Consider the following 20,815-nt stretch of genomic DNA (forward strand, 5'->3'; position numbering starts at 1 on the left):
CCGGGAAGTCCAGGGCGGTGACGTCACGCGTCCAGGACGCAAGAGGGTTTCGCCGGCTGGTGACAGCTGGGCGGCCACTGGGTCGGGCGCGCTCAGAGACCTCCTGCCGGTCCCCACCATCCGACGCCTGGGATTTAAAAAAAAGCCCCGAATGCTGGAAAGAGTTGGCAGCTCGGGCAGAGTAATCGTTTCCGAGCGTTGACCCGGCAGCAGGAGTAGTAGCTGTTGCATTGAGCCAGGCCAGGTAGGCATCTGGGTCGCTCCGCTCCGACACGAGTAGCAAAGGGAGAAAAGTTAACGTCCGCCAGGGTATATTCGGATCCAGAGACCGGGGGGCACGTACAAAGCAGGTGGACCAAGGTCTGGGAAGTTTCCTTCAACTTATTTCGCGTTGTTTGGTTTCCATTTGCAGGGACAATCCTCTGAATCCCTCATTTTCACCTTGTTTGATTTCCATTTGCAGGGACAATCCTCTGAATCCCTCATTTTCACTTTGTTTGGTTTCCATTTGCAGGGACAATCCTCTGAATCCTTCATTTTCACTTTGTTTGGTTTCCATTTGCAGGGACAATCCTCTGAATCCCTCATTTTCACCTTGTTTGATTTCCATTTGCAGGGACAATCCTCTGAATCCCTCATTTTCATCTTGTTTGATTTCCATTTGCAGGGACAATCCTCTGAATCCCTCATTTTCACCTTGTTTGATTTCCATTTGCAGGGACAGTCCTCTGAATCCCACATTTTCATCTTGTTTGATTTCCATTTGCAGGGACAATCCTCTGAATCCCTCATTTTCACCTTGTTTGATTTCCATTTGCAGGGACAATCCTCTGAATCCCTCATTTTAATCTTGTTTGATTTCCATTTGCAGGGACAATCCTCTGAATCCCTCATTTTCACTTTGTTTGGTTTCCATTTGCAGGGACAATCCTCTGAATCCCTCATTTTCACCTTGTTTGATTTCCATTTGCAGGGACAATCCTCTGAATCCCTCATTTTCACCTTGTTTGATTTCCATTTGCAGGGACAATCCTCTGAATCCCTCATTTTCACTTTTTTTAGTTTCCATTTGCAGGGACAATTCTCTGAATCCCTCATTTTCACTTTGTTTAGTTTCCATTTGCAGGAAAATCCTCTGAATCCCTCATTTTCATCTTGTTTGATTTCCATTTGCAGGGACAATCCTCTGAATCCCTCATTTTCACTTTGTTTGGTTTCCATTTGCAGGGACAATCCTCTGAATCTCTCATTTTCACCTTGTTTGATTTCCATTTGCAGGGACAATCCTCTGAATCCCTCATTTTCATCTTGTTTGATTTCCATTTGCAGGGACAATCCTCTGAATCCCTCATTTTCACCTTGTTTGATTTCCATTTGCAGGGACAATCCTCTGAATCCCTCATTTTCACCTTGTTTGATTTCCATTTGCAGGGACAATCCTCTGAATCCCTCATTTTCACTTTTTTTAGTTTCCATTTGCAGAGAAATTCTCTGAATCCCTCATTTTCACTTTGTTTAGTTTCCATTTGCAGGAAAATCCTCTGAATCCCTCATTTTCACCTTGTTTGATTTCCATTTGCAGGGACAATCCTCTGAATCCCTCATTTTCACCTTGTTTGGTTTCCATTTGCAGGGACAATCCTCTGAATCCCTCATTTTCACTTTGTTTAGTTTCCATTTGCAGGGACAATCCTCTGAATCCCTCATTTTCACCTTGTTTGGTTTCCATTTGCAGGGACAATCCTCTGAATCCCTCATTTTCACTTTGTTTAGTTTCCATTTGCAGGGACAATCCTCTGAATCCCTCATTTTCACTTTGTTTAGTTTCCATTTGCAGGGACAATCCTCTGAATCCCTCATTTTCACATTGTTTGGTTTCCATTTGCAGGGACAATCATCTGAATCCCTCATTTTCACCTTGTTTGATTTCCATTTGCAGGGGCAATCCTCTGAATCCCTCATTTTCGGTCGACGGCCACCAAAACACCAGAGGGAAAGCTGGAATTATTGTCGATTCTGGACATGGTGACCACTGAACGTTGAAATAGCAACTTTTGGATAAATCACGAGCTTCCGTGAAAATACATTTTGTAAGTTCCAATAATAGTTGCCCACCCCCTTAAGATGTTTATTTTAAATCTCGATGATTCTGGGTAACCCGAATGCAAGACATAAAATGATAACGCCCCCTGTACCAAAATTTTCGGAGCAGTTCCCTGGTTATTTTTGTTTTTGCGTTATATCGATTTGGAGAGTTTCACATCATCCCAGTGGGGGGGGAAAAAAGCTTATTTGTATTGACCCGATCTGTACCCTCATAATCTTGTATGCCTGGATGGAATTTCCCCTCATTCTCTGAATTTCAGTGGACATATCTATATACTCTGTCACAGCAGAGAATAATATCCTTAACCTATTGAACATTTCCCCATAATTCATCTTCTCCAGCTCAGGCAACATTCTTGTAAACAGAGTCAGTTTTAAGAAGTTGGTTATTTTAGACGTTATCAGAATTTATTGTCCTAAAAAGTCATGGAATTCATTGTTTTGCAGCAGGATTCATAGTTTCAAACATTCATATAACCACTTTTACAAAAATTTACAAGTATGACATTATTATCTAAGAGATATGTCCAGCTCACAATTCATATGAACATATTTTAGCAATAAAAAAGTCAAGTTGAACCATGATAATCAAGCAAACATAGTAATAAAGTAATAATTATCATTTTTAGAAAAAAGGTGTACTGGTAAACCATTATGTGTATCTATTTATCCTCATTGACAAGGTACTTTTCACAGAGTAGTGTGTCAAATATTTCTTTTTCTACAGCAGCAACGATTGTCATGAGAGAACCAATGCAACAATTCGGCAACTGCATTGAATTGAATTGGCCTATTAGCATTTGGCCTCTCATAGGTATAGACAGGAGGTTCAACATAATGTTCATTATTTCTTTACTGACCTGTTAAACTAAACATTTACACAAGCCCCAATGTTCAGTCCATTAAATAAACGGTGTTAAAGTAATCCAGCGATTATATTCTAAACACCCATCATAAACATCGCAATGCACACAGGATCCTGCTATATACAGTTTGTGTCTCTCACAAAAACCAACCAAGGCATGCACTGTTTCGAAAATCTTCCTCGCTTAGTAGTCATTTTTCTGAGATCGATGTCCTTTAGCAAGGGAGATGTACTCTTCAAGCCCTTTTTAGGACTCCAAGTGCACAAATGTCACTCATTCTATGACGGGCCAAGAGGACCCCAAAACCCAGCAACAATAGATATTCACCAAGACAAATGGTTACTTAAATAAAAGTTGCTTTTAATTATCTTTAAACATGAAAACAAGATCAAACTTTAACTTATTACTATTAACTTAGTTTTAACCTAACTTAACCCCCTTCTAACTCTAAGTGCACGTGTGTGTAAGTTCAGAAAAGTTCTTTGGTTCACAGTTCAATCTCACTTCTCACTCCTCCAAGTTCACCGGTATTAGGCAATTCTTCTACTGTGCACAGAATTTAACGATCATGAATCTTCACTAGGCTTTGGTGCTTGAAAGGTAAATGGTTCTTGATTTCCATTTGCAGGGGCAATCCTCTGAATTCCTCATTTTCGTATTGTTTGATTTCCATTTGTAGGGGCAATCCTCTGAATCCCTATTTTCAGAAGGTTCTTGTCGGTTTTCAGAGACAGATTTGTTGCTCATTGACACAAACTGATTCCTTCCAATCAACCACTTCAGTGCCTTGCCGAAGAAACCTGCCCCATCAAGGTTTTCCTGATGATAGCCTCTTTCTTTCAGGTCACCAGAATTCCTTTTCTGTTTCCCTTATCTCAGGTGAAACATTATACAGCCAGCCATCTCCTCTTGTATTGACTTTGAACCGGCTGAACTAAGCACTCACAACCCATCTTCAAAATGGGGTTTTTCCACAAGCTTGCCAGCTTGACCTGTTCCAGTCCCAGCTGCTGCTGCTGAACTATAGAACTGAATTCTCTCCCTCTCTCTCTCAGAGAAAACCACATGAACCTCTTAGAACAGCAAACTGCATTCAGGTAGACTAAGGCACCGGACCCAATCTTCTGAGTCTGTTCAGCTGTTGCTTTCCAAAATAATAATCCACAGCAAGTCCAATTAACACCTACTTGTCAAGTCCTTATAGGCATTCTTCAAAGTTTTTGCAAAGGCACTCGGAGCCTGGACTGTCTGGCTTGAGCAGAGCTCTTGCATTTTAAACGAGATCTCTTTTGAAGTGTTTGTATCCGTGTGTGACCTAATCAAAAACCTCACAACTATCTTCCAAAAACATATCTGTACATAATACATAATATAACATAATCTGTCACAACTTTCAACTTCCTCATCAGTTCAGAGACCATTAGAGACAGGCAATAAATTCTGACATTTCTAGTCATGCTGAATCCCATGAATGAACACAAGGAAACAGGAATAGAGTGGTTTCTCCTCTCCCCTCAGACCAGTCCGGCCTTCCAATATGATCATAGCTGATCTAAGCAGGCCTCCACCCCACCTCTGTGTGAAATCTCCACAGCTTCAACCCTGATCTTCAAGAAAATAATCAAACTCTAAATACTTCTAAACATGAAAGTAATATGTAAGTATGTAATGGAAGCATCCCATGAAGTAGATAATTCCAGAGATTCGTCACCTCTGCCAAATGAATGAATACATTACAAAGTGTCCAAGAAATTTCTTTCTCTTCGGTTCTATCCCAAGCATGACTCACAAATAAATCTTCCCTTGAGTCCATTAGTTGCCTCGCTGTCTGATTAGGGATCAATGGAATCCTGTTTCAAAGGTTACCCACTCCACCTTTCCCATACTCTTAGTGAATCTTTTATTTCCTCACCTTTGCAATATTAATCACATCTATTTCCCCAAAAACTTTCGCCATCTCAAAGTTTTCCCCATCTAATGTTCCTGGCAATTTCTGTGATTTAATCAAACGCAGCAGGTCACGTTATTTGCATTATGGGCCCTGTAGCCCAGAAAATTAAGATCAAGACTATCTTTCCTTGCAGTCAAATTCATCAGTGAGTTCTGAACCACCACAGTTCATCGAGTGGACTGTGGGCATTCCTCGATCTTCTCCATTTTCGGTCCTTGGCCAACAAACTAGGGAGCAAAGCACAAGGGGGAATTCTTGAAATGTATCACCTTCACAACATCGGAAATTAGGACGGATAATATTTCAACTGGAGTAATATCTCAGCAATATTGTTTTTATATCTACAGATGTGATTGAAGTGAGTGTGTCAGTCATGTCGGCACTGTTGATGTTGAATCCAATGAATATTTAAAGAGGCGGCGGCATTGCAACAAGTTAATTGCCTAGTTTGAATGACGTCCTTACCCCACGGGAAAAGGAAATGGAAAATCGTGTTATAACTTTTCGTCATTGTGAGAAAGATATTTATTGCTTTAATGTACCAGAAGAGTGTCCGATCTGTGGTCAGAGTCTCTTAAGAAGAAGACTGGAAGATGCCCCAGTCAGTATTCCCAACTGCTTTGTAGATGGACATCATGAAAAGTGTTCATTCCTGATCAAGCCTACTAAAGGATCATTTCTCAGGTAACTAGGCTGGTGGAATTGTTTAACTTTTCATTGTTGAAAAACGTCCTGTTTAAGGTGAATGGAAGGGTCCTGGAGAGTTGTAGAACCGTGAGACAAGTGTCGAGACAGGTAGAAAGGGTGATGAAGATGGCGTTTGGCATACTTGCCTACATCGGTCTGGTCAGCATCTTCAGGAACAGCAATGTTACTATGAAACTGAACAATCACCAGACTGGAGAGGGCACAGATGAAAAATCACGAGCATGGTGTCAAGACCGGAAAGGCTGTGACTTCTCTCCCTGAAGGATAGTAGGCTAAGGGGTACCTTTATAAATCATGAAGAGCATGATTGTCTTTTTCCCATCATAGCAGATCTAGAACTAAATGGCATAGTTTTAAGGGGGGGGGATATATACGAGGACCCAAAGGACACCTTTTTCACACAAGAGTTGGTATATGGAAATGGTAGAGGCTGAAACTATTTTAAAAGACTTTCGGACAGATCTATAAATAGGAAAGGTCTAGAACTGAGGAAAATGCGACAAGCCTGTATCTTTTCATTTATTTCAAAATCGTCTCAATTTTAATTATATTTCTCATGTTTATTCAGTATTTTATATTGCCCCTTTTAAATAATTACTTTTTCATAATTCCTACCAGTTAAGTTCTTATCCAGTTAATGTGGTTGTGTGAGACAGAGTTTCCAAAAGGATGTCATTTAACATTTAATCATAATTTATTCCCCTCAGAGAATATGATGGAAAAGCTGACCTTCACGTTGGTATCTCAAATACAAGGGGTGAGTTTAAAATTAAATCACACTCCTTAAAGCATAACATGACCATTATTTTAACAATCACGGAATGTGTGCAAAAAAAAATGTACACTAATTAAACAAATCGTGTAACATTCTGAGAATTATTATTTGAAGGATTTATTATTTGGAGTTTGGTATCCAACAAAAAATTATATTAATAGATGCTTGTTATCATAACTAGCCTATTCTCCAAAAATACTCTGTTCCTCTCAGTCTGTTGGGCATAAATATGGCATTGCTACTGCATTAATAAATACCAAGGGCTATGATTGACCAAGGGTGCTTTTTTTTTCCATGCATAAACTGAAATAAATCTTTGCTTTGTGAGAAATCCACCTTGCTCAGAATTCCAACAAAAATTCAAACTTCAATGTCCAAGATTTAAATTATAAATAACCTTCAGTAATTTGTAATACTGTCTGTTTATAAAAGTACCTATGCCTCATGCAGTAACACTTTACTTACCATATCGCTTTATTTGCAGGGGTTGTGTACAATTACATTGAAACTGGTGTCCAAAAAGATTATTATGGTTGGGAGGAATGCATTTCTGTTCCACTGGTACAAGCAGACACGTACAATTTAATTAACCAGTGGGATCTTTATTTGGAGCAATTCTCCACTGCTGATGTATGGTTACCAAGCAGGTATGGATCATAGAATATCACAATTTAGCCTTTTTTTCCCCAGTTTATTTAAATATTCAGGTTTATTTAAATATTTTGACTTTGTAACCATTGGTTTAATTCCATTTTCTGTCTTGTTCCTGATGCTTTATCAAATTCATTTATAATACACTAGTTATTGAATAACCTTATTTACTTTTGCATGCCCCTCCACATTTCTACCAGTGGTAATGGTGGGTGCTGAATTAATCAACTTGTTGACATTTGAAAAGGGGTGAAACGTGGGCTTTCAAACCCTTCAGTGGAAAGTGAGCTTGTACGTTTGCTGGGTGAAGTCGTAATAGATTGGGTATTGTGGCTTTCATAATCATCTACACTTGTGTAGAACTGCCATTTAAGGAGATCAGCATGCTTGAAACTTTACCCTAGTGGAAAGCTGAGAAAATATTCTAAAGGAAACAAAATATTGTTCGTTACACAGATGACCAAAATCAAGAAAGCAAATGTTTGCATACTGTAAATCTATTTTTTTAAAAAAGTCTGGTTGCCACTGAACTCTAAAACTGTATATTAGATCAATTTCCTATCATTATGAGCACATTAAAAAAAGTTATGATGTTCCTCCGTATCTTCTGTTTAGGTATTACTGCATGGAGACTACAGCTTGTACTAAATTGATGAGAAACCTCTCTTTTAACATTAACGCACGTCTCACTCAATACAAAATGGGAATATAATGTTTCATTCCATCAATTCTTTACCTTTTCCATTTATGCTGTTGAAAGTTATGATCCTTTGTATTTACAGGTATAATGAATATGAGCACAACTGCTACACCTATGCGTTGACCTTTATCAATCGTGTCCTGGTAGCACAAAGTCAACGGCAGCTGAGCAGAGCGGAATTTACTGAGAGGTTTGTGGTTCCACGGACAAAGAGAGCCTCCAAATACATCACACTTTATCGCGAATTGTGCAGAAACTACTTTTATATTGCAGATGACTTTCCAAACTGAAGTACACCGAAATATACCAACTGGAAGCAAACAGCTCACCTAAATTTGTGACTTAAAACTGTTAGTATTAAATGTGTAGAAAAATTAAACTGACATCTCATTAAGAACTTTTCATACTATGCCCACTAGTTACAATTTTCCTAAATTATATCAAATAAATGGAAATAAACCCAGAATTCTCAAAGTACATGTATTGTCTTCAAACTCACAAACTCTACTTCGAAAACATTTGGTCAAGGCTACATTTAGCAATCTAAAGAGCCACAAAGTCAGTGGATTTTTGAGTGGCAGTGTGTTGAAGGTGAGCCTGGGTTTGCTTGGAAGAAAGCCACCAGGGTTCCTTGCATTGTATAAGTTGAACTCTCTGAAAGTGACAATAACTGTCAGTCTTCAACATCAGTGCATTGTGTGAATAACTGCAACTTCTGCATCTCCAAATGCACACATGTAATTTTGTTGAGGGTGCTTCAAGAACTGCCAGTATTCAGATGTACCCACAAGCCACTCAGCCTGCTTGTTGACATGACTATTGTTGGACATGGATGCCCTGCAGTCAAATTTGGCAGCAACTGACGTCAAAATAGTCATGGGATAGAGGAACATGCCCTTCAGCCCACCATATCTTTACTGATATTCAAGTATCTATCGGAAGGGATCTCACCAGCACTTGGTCTGTTCCACATGTTCCTGTAATGGTGTGAGAATATTTTCCTTCACCATTTTCACATGCAGATGTTAACTATCCTCTAGTTAAAAAAAATTCTTCTTCAGATCCTCTCTAAACATTCCTCATCCTAAACCTACAACTCAGGACATAGTGGTATTAATTTAGCCTTGACCTCAAAATCTGGACCAACATTGGCTTGTACAAAGAAAGAACAAGAACGTGTAGCATCTTGCATATACTACTTTGGAACACAAGTTAGCATGTGATTCTAGAAAACAAAATACAATGTTTTTAAGAACAAAATTGGCCAAGAAAAGTGGCATAGAATGGGATACTAAATCTGGATTTTGTGAACTCATTTGGTTTCCCTTTTAAGTCGATAAAATCTATTGCAAAGTTTATTATTTATATAAAAAAAGGACAGACCAGTCGATCAGTGGTAGAGCACTGGTCTTGTAAACCAGGGGTTGCGAGTTCATTCCTCGCTGGGGCCTCATGTCTGAGAGGGGTGCTGGACAAAGTGGCGACTCTCTGTCTTCCTTACAGTGGACAAAGTTAAAGAATTTCATGCATGTTACATTCTACATGTAGCATTACATGATAATAATGGAACATTTGCTTTTTTTTTAAAAATCCTTGATCACAAAAATATGCCAAAGCTAAAATGCTACTGTTATTTTGCCTTCCACTGAAGTGAAAGAGCCAGCTAGTATTAAATTGTAGATCATTTAATGCTTCAGGACTTTAATTCCAAATAAAGTATTTTGGAATTGCTTAGAATTGGTTATATGACTACATATAATAAAGTATATGCCAAGACTCCATATACTTTATTAACTTACCTTAGAACAAATACAATAAAACCTCGTTAGAATGCAGTAGTTGCGGTCCAAGATTTCATACCGCGTTACAGTCGAGTCACGGAACAGATGCATATATGCCATGATTCAGGAAGCAGGAAAACAGAACACTGTGACTCAAACCCTATAATAAGACCTTTAAGGCCTTTAAAGTCCACATATTAACATACACATCTTGTAAATGAGTCGTGTCCATTTTTGAGTTTGTGGCTGTTAGCCACTGTTCGCCTGGCATCCTAAAACCAATGTTTGGGGTCTACAAACACCCACGCTATAAGCGATTTCCCCAGATTAACGAATCGCGTTCTAACGAGGTTTCACTGTATTTATGCATTAACTGCACTGCTTTCATCTACAATTTGCCATTTCATTAAAAAAAAACTCAAAAGCAGTGAAATATTTCTGTATTGGATGTAATTTATTAGCCCCTGCCTAATCAAAAGACTGTTAAACTTCTCCCAGAATAATGTTTCAAAGGTTCCCAGTAGCTGATATTAAAGTGACTGGCCTGCAATTTTAATATTTATCCTTACACAAAATATTTTAATGTGGTGTAACAAATGCAGGTGTACTGGGCTTTGGCAGCTCTCCTGTATCTAGGATGGTGCTAGTACCTCTGCAATTCAAAATCCTCTCCCTCTTCTTCACTCTTTATTTTGGGGGGGGAAAGGGGGGGTTGGACTAATTTGAGTTGGGTTATTAATGTGTAATAATTATTGGGGAGGGTATTTAGATTGTAATTTTATTATTTTATTCTTAATTTTTTAAAATGTAATCCTATATGTTATTCATGTTATAAAATCTTAAATAAAGTTTAAAACAAAAATCCTCTCCCCCACCCCCCACCTCAACTTAGCAATCCAAGATGCATCCTATTTCAATGAGTGGCTGATCCCTTTGAATATTTCATTCTTCTCGAGTCCAAACAATGATGGATTCAGTCTTGATTGACAGAATGGGTCAGAACATTCATTATACAATGCAAGCAATCTGGGAGCATAATGGTCTGATACAGAAATGCCATAGGCATAACATCACATCTCTTCACGTTGTTCCTGTGGCAAAAAGAACTGTAATTTTGGGAAGCAAGACTGGGGGAAAAAATCATTCAGATAAGTTGCTAACATTGGGACAGGCATACGTGGAGTCAAATGAAAGGTGGCCAAAGAAAATGGACAGCTGGAGCTGGAAGACCACCATGAAATTTAAAGCTGGGTCCACATTTAAAATAAATAAATGTTCTTGAGTCTTTAATTTTACTGCTTCTGGAGAAATGTATTTATGTAATTTTACTGCTAAATGATTTTTTTCCATGATATGCTGGTATTATTTAATCTTAGATTCCCAAAATACATTTTTAGTATTGATTTTTAAATAATAGCTCATTGAATTTGAACAAAAGACTGTTAAACTTCTCCCAGAATAACGTTTCAAAGGTTCCCAGTAGCTAATATTAAAGTCTTTTGATTTGCTCACCTCCCATTTGATAAAGAACTAAAATATTGATGGAACCAAGGATGATAATATTGTAATCCAATTTGCAAGAATTAATATTAATTGCTATAAAAAGTATCAGCTGATGGATCTATGCCTTTAATCATAACTGCTGTTTCTTAGAAACATATCTTAACACTGAACAGTTTAATCGTTAAAGTTGCTGTCCTTGTGCAATAATATTTGTAAATAATTATTCTATTTCCTTTTAATAACATCCACCTTGTGCAATTTAAGAGGTGCGAAAAAGCCACATGAACTTTTAATGTGGCTAAATAGTAACAGGAGCAGTCTTTTCAATTCAAATTTTTACAATTGCTTTGTAAATATTTAACAGACTTAAAATCTGAATTTGACCTGCATCGGACACAAAGGCTGCCTTTCATTTATCTCACTCCAGACAGATCGGCTTTCAGAGGTTTCCATTAAGTATTCAAGTAAAAAGAATAAACTGGTGTAATTGTGGCTGTGAGGAACGAAGGGATTAATCATGAAAAATAAATGTGTGATGTATAAAGACTGTAATCTGTGAGTATAAGTTAACAGTGGCAATTATAATGTGATACTCCAGCGTGAATGAAGTCTGAGTGTTGTAATGGAGTTAATTTAGTGATTTGTGTAATGGCTTCAAGTTATGTGTTGAGAATTGATTTCAATCAATTGTTTCTCCTGACTTCGGGCATTGGAGTAAGTCAGGTATAAGTAAACAAAGCAAAAATTGGTAATAGAAAGTAATGATCAATATTTCCAAAGTGTAGTGAACATTTTACATACAGATCTTTTGTTTAAATTAGCTTCCATTTTGATAATTCATGACTTGATTATAACTTTTCCAAATCACTAACATTATTAAAGTTACTTTACTCTTTCATGGGAAATGTTAATAAATGTTGGAAATATAGCAATAGTCTGATAATGTGTTAATAGATTGTTTGGCATCTCATTCACTCATTAATACACCAAGTTTTTGTTATCCATTGTATTGCAAGATCACCTTGTCATGGTGGAAGCGCAGGCTGCATGTGTAGCTGGAGCTAGGATTGGGAACAAAATGAAGCTTAACCAAGGCTTTATTTCTTACTCCCTTTAAACTCTCTGGGTTCACTGGAAAATGCAATAATTATGTGACATGCAAGAAAAAGTACAGTATATTGAAAGTGTATTGGTATAATAAGAGCAATATCCAATAATCTGGAAAATCTGCTCCTCTGGCACCAACAAATTGGTGGGGTGCTACATTATCAAAGTTTCACAGAATTTGCTAATGTCACAGTTAAGCCATGTCTTCTTTCAAATTTTATTGGTTTTCTGCCTTGTGCTGGTTACAAATAAATTCATTCGATTCCTATATTAAACCAGTGGATCAGTGCTACGGAAAATGCTACCACTCATCTTGGTCAGTGCGTTCTCGGGAAGAAATCCAACGACTTGCAATCAGTTCCTGAAACAAGGAGACAAACAAAATAGGTTTACAGCATTTTCTTTGCTTCAGAACCAAATAAATCACAGTTTTATTATTGATGGCTATTTTAACTAAAAGAAAGTCCTTGCACCTGAACTTTAATTTTCTTCATACATTCTGGTGATGTCATTTCTTCTTCAGTCATGTTTGATGGCCTGATCAAATAGCATAACAGAAGTTCCTGAAAGAAAGAAAGATTCGTAATGTCCATAATAAAACAAAAACCACTACTATTAAAGACAGAAATGCAAGAAATTTATCAATGTCTTATGGTATAAGAGTGTCTTTTAATCTGACCGGGAAATGGGGCATCACTTGAAATATTTGTTCAGATTTTACTTTCAGAAGCTTCCTGACATGCATACATTTAGTTATCACTACTGATTTTTTTTTGCATCAGTTTTTATTCTTTTTAGCCATTAACTGAGGAAGATTTCTCCCTCTCACAGTAGTGCAATGCTATGAGGCCCAATGAGCCAGATTCAAATCTGCCGCTGCCTATGAAGACCTTGTACATTCTCCCCATGACTGAGTGTATTTCCTCTGAGTGCTCAGATTCCCTCCAACTTTGCAAAGATGTATGGGTTAGTAGACTAATTACACGTGGATGTAATCAGGCACCACGGACCCATGGGCCGGAAGGACCCGTTACCGGGCTGTATCACTAAATTAAATTTTAAAATTCCTTCAACTTTTACTAATCTGTTTAAAAATACTACCTGAAAATTTCACAGCAAACGTTTATCATTATCTGTGAAAGAAGCAATGAAATTCCAAGATACTAAGTAAACTGTAACACAGAAATGAATAAAGGTGAAAGGACAGGTTGATCAATAGCTCTAAATATAAAGAAAATCAGAAAATGCTGGTCAGGCAACATCTGGTGGAAGAATCAGAGTTAATGTTTTAGATCATTGAGCCTTCATTAGAACAAAGACCATGAACCAGCCTGAGAATTGTGCTTTTCTCTACAGATGCCGGAAGATCTGCCGAATATCCTCAGCGTTTTGAATTCCAGAATTCAGCAGTTAACTGCGTTTCTATGGTTTACAAATGATGTTACACAGAGATCAAATATAAATTATACAAAATGCTGACCAGCAATACTATTTCGGATTTTCTTCACAACAGATATTTCTCAAATTCGGAAATGCAAAAGGCAAGAAATCTTTCATGTATCAAGAAAGTTACGAGCCAGCCAATGGTCAAACAGGTTTTAAAAAGTAGAGTCAAAATTAAAGCAATTACTAACCGATGACTTTTGTTTGTAGAGGCTCTAGGATGAGAAAATTTGTTGATCTTCTACTATTATAAACCTAAATGTCCAGAATCCTAGTATCAATAAAATTGAAATTTTTGCTGGGATCTTGCACGACATTTACCTTAGAAACATTTGCAGTGGTTCGAACCAAACCAGCAAGTGACCTCCATGTGAAGGGTCTATGTTGTAAGCCCTGACAACTGTCATCAACCATTTCAACCACAACTGAATAACTGTAGGCAGAGAGAAAATATCTTTAAAACTTTGAATATTATTGAAGGATAAGACTCCGATACAAATGTAACCATTCATACCTTGCATGATAAAATGGAGGCCCTTTTCGATACAGCACTGGAATACAAAAGAAGATCAACTTAATTTATATCTGATACACACAAAAAAAGTTTGTCCCAACTACAAAATGCAAAATAAAATTAAGTTCTGGGTCTGAAATTTAAAGAAAAATACTTAGCACGTCAGACAATGTTATCGGAGAGAAAAAAAAGTTTCAGCTTGAGCTTTCATTAGAATTGGGAAAATGTTAATGATGTATTTGTTGCTTTCATTTTATTTCCCAAGTTTTTGAACTAATGTTCTAAATATTTTAGTTCTCCTTCAGCAACAGATACGTCCTGCATTTTTTAAAAAATTGCAAAAACTTCTACTAAAATAGAGGTACAGAAAATAACGAGAGGAAGTAGTTCTTAAGAAATAAATTCCAACCATTTCTGTGATTATGGGTGGCATGAAATTTGGGTTCAAATCCAGTGCTCTCTATAACGAGTTTGTCAATGTCTGTGTGAGTTTTCCCCAGGTGCTCCTGTTTCCTCTAAAATGTACAGGGTAGTTGGTTAATTTGGGTGTAACTGGGTGACACGGATTTAAAGGGCTGGAACCAGTTTCTATTGCACTGTAAATACAATTTAATTTTAAAATGGAAACAATAACATTATCCCCTATTAGGCAGGAAAATATTAATCTGGTAAACAGATTATCATTGATAACATTAATAATTTCTTCCAAAACATGATAGAGAACAAACTGACCTTGAAGCAAAAAAAAAACATTATGCTGGAAGTAATGTTCAGCAAATGGAGTATTGGGGGAGGGGTCAAACCCTTCAAGAATTCTATTAAAACTGTCTGCTGCTCCCATCACTCACTCATCACCACCATATTGATCCCGTTCAGCTCACTGAGTTCCTCTAGCAGATTTTTCTTTGCTCCCGATTCCAGCATCTAAAATTTCTTATCTCCAAATTGACCTTGGATATTAGTGAAAACTTCAAGATTATCATCAGGTATAAATAAATCTCGTGTCACTCACATTTATCTATTTAATACAATTAATGAAATAACCCTTACTGCTGCTCTTAATAGGTAACCGGATTCTTTTGCTAGTATCCTATTTAAACACAAGTATGTAATTTATAAAGAATATTGAGTTACAATGGTAAGGATTACTGTTCAACGTACAAACAATGTGCCGTGAAAAGAAAGGTGGGATACAGGTTTGGACCTTCCAACTACATATCACATTCTCTTTTTCCAACTAGTTCACCTGTTAAGGCCTGATGCCAACAGTAGTGAGAAAAACAAGATGACAAAGGGCATCGTCCTTGACTGTTCTGCCCATGTTATACAACCAGGAAACAATGAGTCCTCATGCAGAAAAATGCTCAATAATCAGTGGTGCAAAGGAAACACAATTCCTCAAGATTTTTGGACAAGTGGAAGTGCACCAAGACCTGGTTTACAAGCAGAGTGCAGAGTCTGGGGGAATTTACTTACGAGGAGAAACTGACCAATGTGGTTTGCTTTGGAATACAGAAGGCTGAATGGACAAGGCTAATGAAAGTGAAGATTATTGAACAAGGAATCTAGTTCCCTTAGGAAAGAGGCCAAGAATATAGATCTATTTAAAATGATTAGTAAAAGGATTTACAGGGCAGTTAGGATATTTCCCCCCCCCCCAAAATGTTCTGGGAACCTAAAGGATCATTTAAAACACACTGGCAGAGCCCCTGATGTGCTGTAACCTACAGGACAATGGATCAAAAAATTGGAATGAATCAAATAACTAATTTAGCCAGCACAAACTTGGTTTGTGGAATGGGCTCCTTTGTGTATTATGCTTTTATGGTATATCACAATTTACAAATCAATAGAAGTAATCTGCTACCAGTAACACAGCATGCTAGTGAGCAAATGATCTTTTATCTAAGAATCCCCCTTCTCTAGGAAATGTGAAATATATAATACAGCCACTATGCCATCATTCACAATATTTCATGAGTTCGAGCCAGCAGGATGCACTAGTCGAAAATGTCTCAAAAACAACTTTCAGCCACGTAAAACTGATAGTCAAGTATTTTTTCATTTCAATCTGACTAAACTTTCATAAAAACATTATTATGCACAAAGTAATCAATAGCATGCAAAAACAAACTTCAATTTTTGAGTTTGCGACACCCCTCTGCAAGATTTTACACAAATTTCTACTGGAAACAGAGTTTACACTCATCAAATCATGGTGCAATAAATAGTGGTCCGAGTCCCCTATTGAGAACTTCTCTGTCCTGGGTTAATTTCTGATTTAAACACCATTATTTTGGCATTGGTGAAATATAGATTCATAGCGAGACCAAGTACTTACAAAAGTCTGTTCCATATTTCAATCCGGTTTTTGGCACCCAGCCTTTACTTCGAAAGTAATGGTAGCCCATGTAATTGGTTTTAAACCCCGGCTGAATTGCACTGAATGCTTCCCACAATTTGACGATAGTCAGAGGCTCCTGGAAGTAAAAATAGCCCATCGTTAATATTTATAATCTCCAATAACAGTGTCTGGATGGTTATTAATGCCTTCATTCATCATCAATGCCTGGACAAGCGAACAAAAAGTAAGTCAATACTGCTCATATTCAAAGCTTTGGAGCATTAAAACTCATCCTTCCTTTGTGTAAATACTGGTCGACTTGCGTTCGGTTTTTATTTCACCTTTCTAACATATTCCTCATCTCATGGAGTAATGCGTTAGAAACTTCTTTGGGTTCATTCCCAGTGGATAGATCAAGCCAATTAAAATACTTCCAATATTTAAATCACCTTGAAGGGCCTGAAACATTGGTTACATGTTTTTACCTCCTATGGATGCTATGAGACCTGTTGAGTTCCTCCAGGACTTTTGTAATTTTATTTAATTAATTGGTTTTACTTTTAAAGAATAATGCAATTTTCACGGCATATCACAACTTAAGAAACACTTGTACCATCATTCAGTAAGACCATGGATGAACTTCTAATGCGGCACAACCCTAACACTGTACCCCTTGATTTTCTTGTAAATTCATTTAAATATACTCAGCAACTAAGCCTCCACAGTCTTCAGGAGTAGAGAATTTTAAAGGATCACCACACTCTGGGTGAAGACTTTTTTTTAATCTCAGTCAAGGAAATACATTGTAGAAGCAGGCCCTTCAGCCTATCAAATGTGTGCAACCCAAAGAGAACTCACTCAGCTCTGAATGGTTGACCCCTTATTTTGAATTTACTGCTCCTAGTACAAGACATCTCAGCCAGGGGAAGTGTTATTAATGTTTCCACTCCGTTCAGCCTTAAAATGGGATCATTTTGGATTTTTTTTAACCCAAATAAGTATTATTTTAATCACTCCTTGTACCACAAATCTACCATCCCAGGAATCACTCATGAACCTTCACCACGCTCTCGCAATATAGCTTCAAAGATGAGAGGCAAGACATGTATATCACGTTCTAAATATTCTAATTATAGAAGGACTCTGGCAAAAATGAATGTCTTAGTTGGATGGGGTTATTTTTTGGCTCAAGCATGCTAGTGGCAAACAAACTTAAAATTGGCTGAATGAAATACATTGGCTTTTAGATTTTGGAATCAGATGTTTCCATGTGTTCGATTTCAGAAAATTGGAATACAAAAGAAATATTTCTCTAAATTATCAATGTTTTCTAATGTTTACATAAATGCTGGACACTTCAGATCATCGAGAGATAGGTCAACCTTTGGGAATGATCTGCAAACAGCATTTCCAGTTCATAGTTTAGCTATGGGCAAGGTTAAAAAAAGCCACTTTGTTCTGAGAGAAAACTGGTCAGAGCCCCTTGTCTCATCACCACCCTACTGAAGATCATTAGTGCTCGGTTTGATTGTGAGGGCATAGGGGTTGAAAGGCTGAATTAGACTGACTTTGCACATTTTCTAGCCTGTGCAAGAAACTGCTGATGTCATAATCTAGAGCAAGAAAAACAAACTGCTGGAGCAACTCACTGAATTAGGCAACATCTGTGGAGGCCAAGGGTCTCATCCTGAAACAATGACGCTCACTTTGCCTCTACAGTAGATGATCTACCGGTTGCTCCAGAAATGTATTTTTACACTAAAATTTGTTATTTGCACCAAAGAGTTTTGGAGTTTTGGATTAATGTCAAGGATAGCTGATAGTATGGTTCTACAATTAGAATAAATGTTTCAGAGATGGACAGAAAATTCCCAGGTTCTGTCTATGCTGTAAAGAGTCCGAGTATGTACAATAATCCAGGCGCTTTTTCCAAAATAAAGGATGAACCATCTTGCACACAAGGGAAAAGGAAAACTTATCTTTCACATTTAGGATGCTCCAACCTGCTTTTCTGCTTATGAAGTACTTTTTGAATACATTGTTGGAGCTTAGAAATCAATAAAGCTAATATGCACATGACAAGCTCCTAGAAACAGCAATATTATAATGATCAGAGAGTTTGTTTAGGAGGTTGTGTGAGGGATAAGTATTGGCCAGGTGTTACGTAGAACAGCCCTGCAAAATTGCATCATGATTTATTTTTGTGCCAAGTTGAACGTGCAGTCATTTCTGGATTTGAAGAGAGGTGGCAGCTTCGACAGTGCAGTAACTAATTCAGATGAGAGATTGCTACCAAATCCTACTCTGGAATGGGTCCTAATCTTAATTTTGAAATGAGAGCACTGCCTGTGGAATGACACTATTTTCTTGGTCAAAATTTATTATAATTTAAGATTATGAGAGGTATAGACAGGGTGGATGTGAATAGGCTTTTTCCACTTAGATTGGGGGAGATAAATACAAGAGGTCATAGTTTTAAGATGAAAGGGGAAAGGTTTTGGGGAACATTAGAGGAAAGCTCTACACAGAGAGTGGTGGGAGTGTGGAACGAGTTGCCATCTGGTATGGTGAATGCGGGCTCAATCTTGTGCTTGAAGAATAAATTGGACAGATTCATGGATGGGAGAGGTCTGGATGGTTATGGAATGGGAGCAGGTCAGCGAGTCTAGTACAAGACTAGAAGGGCTGAATGGCCTGTTTTTTTGTGCTGTAGCGTACTACAGTTCTATGCAAGATTTATTGCTTATTGAATAAATAACTATTAAGACAGATATGATCCATTTTAAAATTCTCTCTCCAAAGGCAAATGTAAAAACTTACCTTATTGTGATAAATAGTTAAGCATCCCAAGGCATAAACAAGGAAAAAAGCCTGAAACAGTAAAGTAAGACAAAGCTATAAATGTATGTACTGAGAATAAGCATTTTGCAAGTTGTAATTTAGGAAGTACCAAAAATAGGAATTGTATGTTAATGAAATGGACCTTTAAACTAATATTGATAACCATGTATTGATAATCTGTGTTAAGAAATGGGAATGGTTAAATATTAAAAATGGATGGGCGATATACAGTTCTGTTTGGCATCTTAAGCAATTTCTCATGATCAAGGATGATGCGCTTCTACTCCAGCTATTGTGTTTTCCTTCAAGAGACGTGGCTCCGAAGGCCCAGGTCTTCCAGGAATTTGTCACGGATCTTTATTATTAGATGACAGTGTTGTAGAGTAGGGATGTGCTAGCTGAAGGCTCTATTTTGTAAATGTTGAATGCACAGCCCATTTTCTCATACGGTTTCGGCACTCTTTCCAACCATTGTGGCCCAGGTACCTATTTTCTCCAGAGGTACACTTGACGATTTGATTTTGCTAATTATCTCCAAGATCAAACCAGTCCTGATATTTTCTGGTGGAGATGCCAGAGTCTCTGTGCATTTTCCAATTACAGTGGATTTCAGGAATGCCACACTCTTAGCTGTGCATAATCATATTGTCCGAGGGGCACTGTCTTAGAAGAGCTATTTTTTACGGAGTTTTTGAGACTTTCAACACTGACGTTCTTGCAACAATGTAGTTGCCACCATTACTTTGGGCCCAGGCTGATAACAATAACAGAACAGAGGAGGTGGTTGTCAGTCCAAATGTCATTTGCTACCTGCCTTGCCTTGAGCTTTCTCACTCAGATAATTATAATCTTACAATTTTAGAGGTGCCCGAATTGAAGATGATGTCGATATCTTACTGTCTTTCTTGAAAAACAGGGCATTTGTGATGACAATTGGTGGTCCAATTATTTTTTCAGACAAATGATTCTGATGGAGCTATTCCTCCCTAACCTTAGTTGACACCATGAGATCAGAGTAGAATGACAGTAATAACTAAAGTTATAGTATCATAGAGTTCTACAGCTCAGAAACAGGCCATTCAGCCCATCATGTCATACCTATCTGCACTAATCTTATCTCTCCTTTTTAGGTCCATTACCTATATCATTCTTCAGAAGCCAATTGAAATTGTCGTTTTGCACTGTCACAAAAAGCAATGGTAAAGGTAAACGTGAATACAGCAAAACCCCAAAGAATCTGGAATTCAAGCATCTGGCAGTCTCATGCAACTGGCAAAAAAAAAGCAAGGAAAATAAATTTTAAAAATAAATAAAAATATAATAATAGATTAAAATATGCAAGTTTAAAATGGTAAAAGTTAATGTTCTCAGAAATAACACTACCCTTTGGTGAAGATAGGAGCAAATATTCAGCCAGGGGAGTGTCTTGGTCACGTTTGAATAAATGGTGTTGCCCAGGATGAAGGGCTGGTCGCCACTGGGGTGACTCTCAAAGTCTTTCCTTATCCCTGCTTAGTAAGAGTCG

At 37.6% G+C, this 20,815-nt stretch overlaps 2 protein-coding genes across 6 annotated transcripts in view; one reads left to right on the plus strand and one right to left on the minus strand.

Moving 5' to 3' along the window:
• Nucleotides 1-6: 6 nt before the first annotated feature.
• Nucleotides 7-12,482, plus strand: LOC138764223 (MKRN2 opposite strand protein-like). Of its 2 annotated transcripts, XM_069939845.1 has the most exons (6): nt 7-244; nt 1,940-2,090; nt 5,271-5,607; nt 6,339-6,388; nt 6,891-7,053; nt 7,840-12,480. In XM_069939845.1, the coding sequence occupies exons 3-6, from the start codon at nt 5,405-5,407 to the stop codon at nt 8,045-8,047; spliced, it is 624 nt and encodes a 207-aa protein (XP_069795946.1). In that variant the 5' UTR covers nt 7-244; nt 1,940-2,090; nt 5,271-5,404; the 3' UTR covers nt 8,048-12,480. The 2 variants fall into 2 exon arrangements, with proteins under 2 accessions (XP_069795946.1, XP_069795947.1); XM_069939846.1 differs by lacking the exons at nt 7-244; nt 1,940-2,090 and having other exon boundaries at nt 5,381-5,607; nt 7,840-12,482.
• Nucleotides 12,347-20,815, minus strand: part of tsen2 (TSEN2 tRNA splicing endonuclease subunit) — a 44,031-nt gene continuing 35,562 nt past the window's right edge. For 3 of the 4 annotated variants that reach the window (XM_069939841.1, XM_069939840.1, XM_069939842.1), the window contains exons 7-12: nt 19,270-19,320; nt 16,447-16,585; nt 14,106-14,142; nt 13,913-14,024; nt 12,622-12,711; nt 12,347-12,509 (exon numbers count right to left, since the gene is read on the minus strand). In XM_069939841.1, coding sequence (XP_069795942.1) covers nt 12,450-12,509; nt 12,622-12,711; nt 13,913-14,024; nt 14,106-14,142; nt 16,447-16,585; nt 19,270-19,320 — 489 coding nt within the window. In that variant the 3' untranslated portion in view covers nt 12,347-12,449. The remainder of the gene's footprint in view (nt 12,510-12,621; nt 12,712-13,912; nt 14,025-14,105; nt 14,143-16,446; nt 16,586-19,269; nt 19,321-20,815) is intronic. The other variant, XM_069939844.1, reaches the window with a different exon arrangement.

The sequence above is a fragment of the Narcine bancroftii genome, chromosome 5 (genome assembly GCF_036971445.1).
Source record: "Narcine bancroftii isolate sNarBan1 chromosome 5, sNarBan1.hap1, whole genome shotgun sequence".
NCBI lineage: Eukaryota > Metazoa > Chordata > Chondrichthyes > Torpediniformes > Narcinidae > Narcine > Narcine bancroftii.